The sequence below is a fragment of the Rhincodon typus genome, chromosome 4, assembly GCF_021869965.1.
Source record: "Rhincodon typus isolate 14 chromosome 4, sRhiTyp1.1, whole genome shotgun sequence".
Lineage (NCBI taxonomy): Eukaryota > Metazoa > Chordata > Chondrichthyes > Orectolobiformes > Rhincodontidae > Rhincodon > Rhincodon typus.
The window spans coordinates 73,040,057-73,052,349 of NC_063335.1; the positions used below are offsets into that span (position 1 = coordinate 73,040,057).

Here is a 12,293-nt window from a genome sequence, read left to right on the forward strand (position 1 = left end):
GCCACACAACCACATCTCTCACTTGAAAGAGCAGAGACAAAGAAAAAAAAACTAGAGAATGACAGAACTAATGTTAAGTGAAAGAGACTTAAACAGATGTGGGAACGGAAATAAATAAACAAAGACTCGTCAAGAAAAAAAACCTTCATTTGACTCCAAGTAACCCCTGAGGTGAGCCATTAGGGTCATGCTAAAGTTACTCACTAGGAATTACTTTGCAGTTTCTACTTGAACATTAGGTTTAAAATTAAGTTTAGATTCTCCCTCCATTCTTTCATTGTATTTATCTTGGCACTATTCTATATCTGATTTTCCTTGGATAAATGCTACAATACTATGGCCCTATCCTCTTGTTTTGCTTCCCTGTCTGAGCACACTCGTCCTCATTACATGCTACTACTAGCCTAAGCCAGATATTCACAACCTAAGTTTGCCCCCAAAATTGACCTCAACCATTCTTCAGTCATAGAGGCACATTTAATTTGCAACATGAACTGTTTTTCTTTCCACAAATGATGCCAGACCAACTGAGTTTCTCCACCACTTAGGTTTTCTTTCAGTCACAACTGCCTGACAGAAACCACAACCTTCAGCTTGGCCAAATCCCAACCCTTCAAATGGAGAAAATAAACACAGGCAAAAGGCAGAGGCGAAGACAAAAAAGAAAAAAGTGTAAGATCGTGCACAAATAAACAAAGACTAAAAGGTATTTAAGGCAGATTACAAGAACACACATCCTTGCTGTGAACAATGCCAATAAAATGCACATAGAAAATAATTAACTCAGACCTACACATCCATATATTTTATGGTTATAACTTGCAATGGCACTCTCTCTGCCTCAATCACTTTTCTAGATGGTCCAAATATTCACACGCACATGTACAAATTAGCTGTATGCAATGGTCTATTCATAGTCGGAAGTGTATAGTCAATCTGTGCAAATGAATCTCCCATGATTAATATCTTGGGGTTACCACTGATCAGAAACTCAACTTGACTAGTCAATTAAATAAAATAGCTACAAGGTCAGAGGCTAGGAATACTGCAGTGAGTAACTTAGTCCCTGATTTTCAAAAGCCTATCCACACCTACAATGCACAAGTCAGGAGCACGATGGAATACTTTCTATTTGCCTGTATGAGTACAGCTGCGTTAACACACACAAAGCTCGTTTGTGGATGTGGTGCCAGTCAATTCAGCAACAATTCTCAGTAGCAGATGTTCATTGCAATCTTTCAGGGTTCAATTTGTTGTTGTTTCAAAAAGATTCTGAATACCTCAGTGAGAACCTCTCTCACCCTTCTCAACTACAAACTTAAACCAACCATGTCATTTGAAGTACTTTATTTGTATGAAGCCCTACCTGCAGTAAATCAACCACAACTACAAGTTGCACAAAAAACGCCTGTCAAGTCAAGGAGCACAACCTGCAATTTGTGCTCCAAGTTTACCAAGTACTCAATACTTAGCTCATACTCAAAGCATAACAATTGATTTCTCAAACAAAAACTGCTTTATTCAAGGAATTGAATTGTAGCACTGCTTACTTAAAACATCTTTAAACTCTCAAAATTATAAGGAAATAACTAGACAATGTGGCAAGAAAATAAAAGTCAATATTTATCAGTTCTTTTTGAAAATTGAATTTCCAAGCTGATATTCGCTTGAAGCTTGAATATGAAGCAAGAACATATCAATGGACTTGGGTCACAGATCACCATTGTCTCACAGCATTTACAAACAGACTCAAGGAAAGGGCCTCCTCTTGCTCCTATGTTCTTTCTTGTATTCATAGTCTTAGGGAACTGGGGATGAAGTTTAGCAAGTTCAAACTTGATGGGTCAAAATGTATCCATGCAAACGAATTCCCCACAATGTCTTGGGGTTACCAGTGACCAGAAACTCAACTTGACTAGCCATTTAATTAAGATGGGTACAAGACCAGGTTAGAGGCTCAGAATACTGCAATGAGTAACTCACCTCCTTTGGATGTGGTGCCAGTCAATTCAGCACCAATTCTCAGTAGCAGCAAGGTGTACTATCTACAAGAATGTAATGTAGAAATTCACCAAAGATTCGTAGACAGCACCTTCAGACCCAAATCCCTTTTTACGAACCTAACACTTTAACCTCACATTAACCCTATGTACTTGACCATTTACAAGAACTGTTAAAGTAGCTGTCTTTGATGTTGGACCTTTAAACCAGAGACTGTGAAACAGGGGGTTTGACTCTCCAACTACCCTGCACTACTTGGGATATGTCATATTTGAAGTACATCTCCACATTTATGATCAGAATCTCCAGTCAGAAATGCAAAACTCTGTTAGCATTAAGAAAAGTCATCCCCGTGCGATTGCCACTCCTTGGAAAATCCAATTCAATATTGCCAACTTTCAAAGAAAGTTATGGTGGTTGATTGTAATGGAAAATGTTATGTTGCAGCTCAAATAATGAATGGTGATAAGTTATTGTCATTGGCAGAACTGTTTCCCTCAAGTAAATACTTTGCAATGAGGATTTAATCACATTCATAGCTTTTAGACATTGCTGGGAAAGTATTCACGGCCCTTCCAATTACCCTCAGTTGGTTATGTTAAGAAATGTTCTTGAACCATTGCAGTCTATGCAGACAAATGACTGTCAGAGTCACCATGGATATTAATGCAAAAGGTTTATTTAAATTAATACATCACCTATTTTTTTACTTCTTTCTTCACCACGGTGATGTGCAATAATTGGTGAGTAAATGAAAGGGCTCTTGGAGGACGTGTTCTGACTGAGAGTGTTTTTTATTTTTTGTGGGCGGAGGTTAAGTGGAAGATTCAAGAGCTTTACAGACCTAAATGGGAAAAGGAACAAAAAAAAGAAAAAAAAAAAAAAAAAAAAAAAGAGTTAAAAGCATTAAAATTTCTACACTACATTTGGGAACCATAACTCCTTATGAAAAGCACATAAAAAGAAAACATTTCAGACTATTCCTTCCATTAAAAAAGCAAGATACAACAAACAGGCGAGCTAAATAAAAACATTGTTTATAGTTTTTTTAATGCACAACTCAAAATCATGAGGACAACCAACTTTTTTTTTAATTATTCACTTAAAACTAAAAGCAATTAAAAGTACAAGCATACACGTTCTCTGAAATATTTAGTATCACTACACAAAAATAGCACATCATTTCTTCAAAGGTGTTCTACTAACTTGAACTTGCTCACTATCACAAGTGGCAAATTTGTAATTTCTATCACATTATAAAATTAGGATGTGGTGCAATCAAACCTTGTTCTCAGCATTTTCTGTATTTCAAGTGGACATGGAAATACAGGAGAATTGGATTCGGCAGACTCTCCTGTTTGTGAGAACTTGGATTTGGGATTACAATCAGATTAGCTCTTTGCACACGAGTCACCATGCAGTTACTAGTCTTGTTTCTGTTATGATGTGATGCAACATGTCTTGTACAAATCCCACTTGCCTCAAAATTGGTCCTAATTGCACAGAAATCAGAAGACCTCCATCCTAAACTAATTCTCCAGTTTATTTATGAGCTGTACTCACTAGCATGTGGCACAGAAATTAATCTTCAAATTATTGCACTTAAATTTTTTTTTTTAAATTTCTTTCACAGCACACTGAAATTTGCCTTCGGGACTGCTTGCCTCTTTATATTGGTCACCGGTACCAAGGTGGACACAACCTCTGATTGTTCACCCTCCCCCACAAGATTGTCCTGTACACAAAGTGAGTGACATCCTTCAGCCTGAACCTAGAGAGTAAACAAACCATCCTCAAGTCACACCTGTCATGATGGTACAACGTCAGCCAAGTGGACCTCAGAATGTGATTTCCCTGATTGGGCTAGGTTAACAGCCTCACTCAGGGAACCCTAGCTGACAGATATAAACATGAGTGTCAGAGATTCTGTTCACTGAGAGCTGGCCCAGTGTCAAGTACTATGCATGTATAAATGAAGGGTGACTTGGTGACAAGATAATGGCCTCTGTGGAGTTATTTCAACATCTTTGACTGTAGAAAATCCTGTCTGTTCCCCTATTAAAATTAATCTTCATAATTATATTTCACACTGCTTCATCCCCCCACTGTGTAGCCAAACCTCCATGAGACCACAGACCTGATTCTGGCTGCACTCCTCAACGCAACCCCCCATTAGCCCTCATGTAACCAGTTTTACACTTTGGACAGTGAGCAACGTAGACTTAGAAGGGGGCCACTGCACTCTTCTGCCTTGACTGTTCAGTGGTTATAGTATGAGCAATCCTTTCCACCGTCCATCCGGGTGCCTGAACTCTCTGTACTACTGCTCACTATAAATGTCAATTTGGTGGCACTATCCTCTTTCAGAGTAAGGATTGGCAGGGCCTGCTTAGTCTACTGTGGTAAAAGAAAACTACTTGGTAATCAGAGAAGAGGCTTTTGTCTTAAATACAATGTAAAAGAGATCACATTCTGAGCAGAACAAAACACAAGCAAGACATGACCAAGGAAGGTTGTGAAGGCCAGAAATGCACAATATGGCCTCCTTTACATTGGCAAGACCAAGAGAGACTGGGTGACCACTTTGTGGAACACCCTTCCCATAGGAATGACTCCAACATTCTAGTTGCTTACCATTTCAATAAACAACATTGTTTTCAAGCCAACATTTCCACCCTGGTCTTGCTACAGTATGAAAGTGAAGCTCAATGAAAGCTAGAGGAACAGCAAATCATTTTTCACCTAGTCACTTTACAGACTCTAAGACTTAATATTGAGTTCCACAGCTTAAGAGCACAACCTCTGAAATCATTTTTTATTACATTTGCCAGCTCCCTTGGTCATGTCTTGTTTCTTTCTTGTTGACTTTGTTCTCAACAGAGCAAACTCATTCTCCTTTTCACAACTAACATTTACACCTATTTTAGATACTTATCTCCTTTACCTCCACTATCACTGCCTTTTGTTCTTGGCACTCAATCTGTTACACTTGCTTTTCCACACACTGTTGTTGCATAAAAACATATTCCAACTCCTTTCAATTCCAAGAAAAGTCTTGCCATTCTTAAACCGTTAACTCAGTTTCTCTCTCCACAGATGCTGCCAGACCTGCCAAGTTTATCCAGTACTTTTTTTTAATTGCAATATTTAACAGTTCGGAGATGACACAAAACTAGTTAGGATTGCAAGTTGCAAGGTGGATACTCGGTGGTTTTAGGGTGATCTGGATAAGTTGACTATGTAGGCAAAACATGGCAGATGCAGAACAACATGAATAAAAATGAAATTGAACAGAAAGGCAGAGTATTATTTCAATAGTGACATCTTGGGGAATGTAGATGTACAATAGGATTTGGGTATCCTTGTACACCAATCCATGAAAATAAATAGGCAGATGCAGAAGGCATTTAGGAAAACAAATGGCATGTAGGCCTTCATTGCAAGAGGATCCGAGATCACAAGTAGGGATGTCATAGTGCACTTAGAGAGGGACTGTTGTATGAGAGATTGGTTTGACTGGGCTTGTAATCACTAGAGTTTAGAATAATGAGAAGGAACATGGTTGCAACGTATTAAATGCCCAACAGGCCAAGACAGACTTGATTTGATTTGACTTATTACAGTTACGTGCATCTAAGTACAGCAAGGGCTTTGCTTGCGAGCGGTACAGACAGATCATAGTAAGCAAGGACATACAGATCATACGATCCTTAGACTTAGTGAGGCATGCAGGTTACATTGACAGGAGGTGCCCAAGGCAACATTAATATTAACAAGATCAACATTATTTAAAGTTACATAATCCATTAATCAGTCTAATAAAGGCAGGGAAGAAGCTGTTCTTGAATCTGATGGTGCACATGTGCAAGCTTTTGTATCTTCTGCCTGACGGAAGAGGTTGTAGGACAGCATTAGTGGGGTGGGAGGGGTCTGTGATGACGTTGGCCGCCTTTCCACAGCTACAGGCTGTGTAAGTGGACTCCATGGATGGAAGGCTGGCTTCCACGATGGTCTGGGCTGTACACACAACCTTCTGTAGTTTTTTACGGTCATGAACAGAGCAGTTACCGTACCAGGCCATTATGCACCCAGATAGTGTGCTTTCTACGGTGCATATGTAAAAAGGTGGTGAAGGTCCTTATGGACATGCTGAATTTCCTAAGCGTCTGAGGTGTTGTGCCTTCTTGACCGTCGCATCTACATGGGAAGTCCAGGACAGGTTGGCCGTTATCGTCACTCCTAGGAACTTGACGCTCTCAACCTCCACTCCATTGAAGTAAATGGGGACATGTTCTCCTTTTTTTCTGAAGTCAACGATCAGTTCTTTTGTTTTGCCAACATTGAGAGGTTATTGCATCACAACACCAAACCCTCTACCTCTTTTCTGTCTTCTAACTCATTGTTGTTTGATATCCGTCCTACCGTGGAGGCGTTGTCCGCAAACTCGTAGATGGCATTCGTTCGGAATTTGGTTACACAGTCATGGGGTCATGCACAGGAGGTACAGTAAAGGGCTGAGAACACATCCTTGGGGGCTCCAGTGTTGAGGGTTATCATGAAGGAGGTGCAGTGGTCTATCTTCATTGATTGCGGTCTATGGGTCAAGGAAACTGAGGATCCAATTGCAGAGGGCAGAACCAAGACCTACGTCTCAGAGTTTTGGATCACTCTGGAGTGGTTTATACTGTTGAAGGCGGAGCTGTAGTCAATTAGTAGGAGTCTGACATAGGTGCCCTTGTTGTCCAGGTGTTCCAGGGATGAGTACAGGGCTAGGGAAATGGCATCTGCTGTGGGCCTATTATGTTGGAAAGAAAATTGCAGGGGATCAAGCCAGGCCGGATGCCAGTTGGATCTTTCCCCTGGTTAGAAAGCCTAGAATCAGGGGTCACAATCTCAAGATAAGGAATAGGCCATTTAAGACTGAGACAAGGAAACATTTCTTTTCTTAGAAGATGGTCAACCTGTGGAATTTGCTACCACAAAAGGCAGAGAAAGCAAAGTCACTGAGAATATTCAAGAAAGAAAATGATAATTTCTTTTAGATATTTAAGGCATCAAGGGGTATGAAGAAATTGGGAATATGGCACGAAAATACAGGATCAGCCATGATCACAACACATGGCAGAGCAGGCTCGAATGGCCTGAATGACCTATCGCCGCTCCTGGTTTCTACTAAAATAAAATTATTTTTCTTGGAATTCTGAGCAACTATATTCTGTATTCCAACACTTGCGTACAGAAGACTGTAGACAAATTCTAGAAGAGAGTTTTAATTTTTTTTCTCCTCTTGCTAATTTAGTAGCATCTTTATTTAAAGTTAAGCAACATAAAGGCCACAGAGAACGTAAACTGAAGTCGTCAGTCAGTTTTTCCCGGGGTCAGCTTCCACATCTTTGAATGATATGGTCAAGGACAATCTGCATGCGAGGAACAGGGAGGGAGCCAAAGGCAAGCTATTAGGGAACTTACATGGAAATAATTCGAGAACGGGAAGAGAAGCCAGCATTAGAGATGTTATACAATTAAGAATAAAATTCAGTGAGGACACTCCCACCAAGGTGGGCATCAGCTAAGGATCAAACATACAGTTGCAGAAAATATGAACACAATTCAGAAATGGCAAAACATTCAATCATTTGTGATAGAGGAGAAGGTTGAAAATGAAATGGAGTAGTTTGTACAGATAGAGGGGCTGAAAGCACATACTTTAACAAAGATTTAATGATGATTATTTATATAAAGCTGAAAAAACACTTAAAAATTCTCCAGCAAGGGGAAGACGGTTTACATTTATAATGATCCAGTTAAGATTGATATTAGGAAATCATTGTTCACAGAATGACCAACAGATGGAATAAACATCCAAAGTGAATACTATTTTTTTCTTTATTCTTTCATGGAATACAGGTGTCACTGGCAAAAAAAAGAACATTAACCATCCTTAACTGCTCTTGAACAGAGTGGCTTACTATCCATTTCAGATAGCAGTTAAGGGGCAACTACATTGCTGCAGGTCGATAGTCACTGGTCAGTGTAGTCATATTATCACTACATCACCATCTCCCTCAAATGGAGGCAGAACCTTGGGACAGTTTTGGCAACAACTTGATGTCATAGCATGGGACTTTGATCACTGAGTGGATAAACTGACAGGACAATTTGTTTACCTCATTCATAACTATCATTTGATGGTCAAGACTAATCCATCTTTGGATGGATCAAACTTGGAAAACTCCCATTAACTGTGATTTGAATTCCAATCACTATGAAATACTTTTAAGGGCTTTGGTCAAGTTTGCAAATCGAACTTAATGTAAATATGGACAAAAACAGCAAGGAAGGCACAAGATTACAACGTCCACATTGTAAAAGGTTGCATATAGACACCACTAGCTAAATTGTGGGCTTCTATTCTTCACAATATAAAAATGTTTTACCTGACAATCGGAAGTTTTGTAAGAGGAACTGGGGGTAATTTCACACCATCAGGTAGCGTGACATTTTCCATAGTACCAGGGCATTTTGTGGTGTAGTTCTCCAAACTCTGAGAAACTTCCTTTTTCTCTGCAAAACATAACCATAAATAAGAACAGCATTTCACTGGGTTATTTGCTCAACAAGAGTTCCAAATTTTAGCCTCTTGGTCAGGCTGCAACTGTGGAAAATAATAAAATTGATCAGGTGTGGAAAATGACCTGAAGTGATGGTACTCAATTTCTGCGAGAATATGCGATCCTTTGTCAAGAGGTTTTGCAAGCGTGCACGATTGTGGCCTTAAACTATATTCTGACAAAGATAAGTATTCTCCTGAACAGTTAGTACATGTAATTAGATTACATACCATATCTTCGCCAAAGCTGCAGCCTATTCCATAAGAACCATCATTATGAAATGCAGAATAATCTCAGATCGTAAACTATACCTCAGCATCCTACTTAAAGCCAAATCAAATCAAGACTGTTGGAACTGCCACATCATTTGTAAACTTTGTACAGTTAATTGAATAGGGCATGTGGAACCTTATGACCAAGTTTGTTGGATCCATATACAAAAAACAGCAATAATACAAGCAATGCTGAATATGTAAAGCACTAATTCATCAACAGATCCTATCCAGCAAACATGCTTCAATGCATCAAGCAGCAGTGCCCATTTCACGATGTTAACCCTAACTTGGAGTAGAAGTTACAAATAGCCTTAAAAATGCAATTAGCTCTCAGGCTATTTACATTATAAATTAGTGTCTTTGTGCAGTCAAGTCCAGAAAAATAATCTTTCAATAGAAAGTTCACATGGCCAGGCACATCGTCCACAGATCAAGCTAAAATTGAATAATTACTTTAACACAAAGAACAAACTACTATTGCAATACATGAGGCAGGAAATAATTTGCTAGCAATGATGGATCAGATAAATATACAACAGTAAATTCTTAATTCAGTATCAGTTATAATATGCGATTTGAAATCCCGGATAATTCAAATACTTCAACTTAAAGCATGACTTGGAATTATCAATCGACTACCCTGGCCTGGTAGAATGGTTGATTAACACATTCTGAACAGTTGTCAATGGAAAATTTAAACAAAAACACCAAATGCTAGCAATGTACAACAGATTTGTCAGCATCTATGGAGACAACAAACAAGTGAATATTTGAGACCTTTCTGCAGAACTGAAATCTAAAAAAAGGTAGACAAGCATATGAATACCAAACAGAAGGAGGAAACACATACAAACTCAACAAAAATGACAACTTTGTTCACATACAGCACTTCAGCTAAACACCAGTTAAATCAGCACATGGAGTTTGGTCTCCTTCCAAGATTGAACATATTGGTCCAGATATTCTCATTTCCAGATAGTTGTGGACTAGATATACTGCCTAAGGTGCATGTTCAGATCTGTTAGAAATCCAAACTTAAAGACTACATCAGAATTTCCCAGGAAGTTTAAAGCTCTATTGGGTAATTACCTTATATCTAGAGTCTTCTGAAAAGCTCCCCAATTTACTTACCTGAATAGCTATCATGGAAATGTTAGATAGTTACTCAGGAGTTGGAACATATTAATCTATCTAATAACACCACCTTCTTCCAACTCTATTGACCCAATCTATCTTAGCATTCTATCCTCTTTCCACACTTGGTATACAAATTTGCCCAACTACACATTCACTCATACACTCAAACCAATAAGGTCATTTAAACTTTTTTTTGGTGCAATTCAGCAGCTGACGCTGTAAAAAACAAAGGCAAGGCTTGGTCTCTCCTGTGCTGCAATAAGTCCTGAGGAGCACCCTAAAAGAGGAAAGATAGGTAAGGAAACAGGAAGGTTTAAAACCAGGCGGGAAAACACACCGATTGTTCATCGGAGGCTGCATGGAGGATGTTACCCAGCATGGTAACGAAACGTCTGTGGAACAACAAACCAGCTCGGCGAGCCAACCAACCTCAAAACAGGAAGGGTTAAGGAATTAATTGCGGAAATTTGGGTATCACTTGCCGAAGGCATGGTTACCAACAGTGGAGCAATTGAAATCTGAAAGTCTAGGATTAGATGAAAGCAGCTGTTGAAGACTAATCTTCAAACTATCTTTCATCCCAAAATCCTTGAAAGCATTGCCATTTCTCAAACCAATGCCATCTGTCCCAGAATTCTACGTTTCAATCCTCCATATCACTTAATGTCCCTACCGCAGTTGTGAAGGGCTTTTTATCAAAAATCATAAGTGGCCTCCCACATGGGGTGGCATAAACTATCTTTCCTCCTCTTTTTCAAAATGCCCATAGCCTTTTACATGACTGATGACCTCAACTTCCTCCAACATCTGTCCAGTTGGATGGCACTGCACCATTTGGTTCCATTCTTATTAACTAATCACAGAATCATACAGTACAGGAGAGACTGATCAGTCCATCAAGTCTGCACCAACAGAAACTACTTTAATCTACACTGGTTTTAATTTCCAGCACTTGGCCCACAGCCTTGAATGTTATGACATTGCAAGTGTTCATCCACGTACTTCAAAATTGTGAAGTTTCCCACCTCAAATACACCCCACAGGCAGTGCATTCCATAAAACCACAACGCTCTGGATGAAAACATTATTCCTCAAATCCCCTGTCAGCCTCCTGCTCTTCACCTTAAAATTATGCCCCCTCGTTATTGACTCAATTTAGGGGCACAGCTGCTTTTGATCCATCCTGTCCATGCCTTTCAATCTTCTACATTGCAATCAGGTCTCTCTCAGCCTTCTCTGTTCCAAATAAAACAACATGAGCTTATCCAACTCTCTTCATAGCTAAACTGTTCCATTCCAGAGTTACTTCTGCACCCCTCAACTGCAATCATAACCTGTGTATAATGCAGTGACCACACATGCACACAGTACTCCAGCTGTGGCCTAACCAAAGTTTCGTACAGCTCCAACATAACCTCCTTACTCTTATAATCTATGCTATGACTGATAAAGGCAAGTGACCCATATGTTGCCTTAACCACACTACTAACCTGTCTTGCTGCCTTCAGGGGTCTATGGTCAAGCACCCCAATACCTCTGTTCCTCTGAGCTTTCTCGTATTCTGTCATTCATTGTCACTCCTTTTTCTAATCACTTCTTCCAAAGTGCACCAGCTCTCATTTATCAGGGTTAAACTTGATTTGCCACTCTTCTGCCCATCTACCCAATCCATCCTCCTATAATCTAAGACATTCTTCCTCATTGTCATCTGCAAACTTACATAGCATACTCCGCTCATTTTTTCCTGTATCACACATGCATTACATATATCACAAACAAGGAGGAGCCCAGCACCAATCCCTGTGGTATGCCTCTGCATAACAGCCTACAGTCACACAAACAGCTTTCTATCAACACTGTCTCCTACCACTAAGCCAATTTTGGATCCAACTTACAAAGTTACTACATATTCCATGTGCTTTTGTCTTCTTTACTGGACTCCCATGTGGGACTGTGTCAATGATTTTGCTGAAATCCACGTGAACTAGATCATGCCAGAGAGGCAATAGCCTAGAGGTATCATCACTGGACTGCTAATCCAGAGACCCAGATAATGCTCTGGGGATCCAAGTTCAAACCCCACCACAGCAGATGGTGGAATTTGAATTCAATAAATATTTGGAATTAAGAATCCAATGATGACTGAGAGTCCATTGACGATTGTCAGAAAAAACCCATAGGGAAGGAAACTGCCATCCTTACCTGGTCTGGACTACATGTGACTCCAGACCCGCAGCAATGTGGTTGAATTTTAACTGCCCTCTGTGCA

At 39.6% G+C, this 12,293-nt stretch overlaps 1 protein-coding gene across 1 annotated transcript in view; it reads right to left on the bottom strand.

Moving 5' to 3' along the window:
* The window catches only part of trappc9 (trafficking protein particle complex subunit 9), a 572,831-nt gene that overhangs the window by 496,172 nt on the left and 64,366 nt on the right, over positions 1–12,293 (bottom strand). The window contains 2 exon segments of the mRNA XM_048596131.1: positions 2,700–2,845; positions 8,439–8,565. Of these exon segments, the coding sequence (XP_048452088.1) occupies positions 2,700–2,845; positions 8,439–8,565 (273 nt within the window).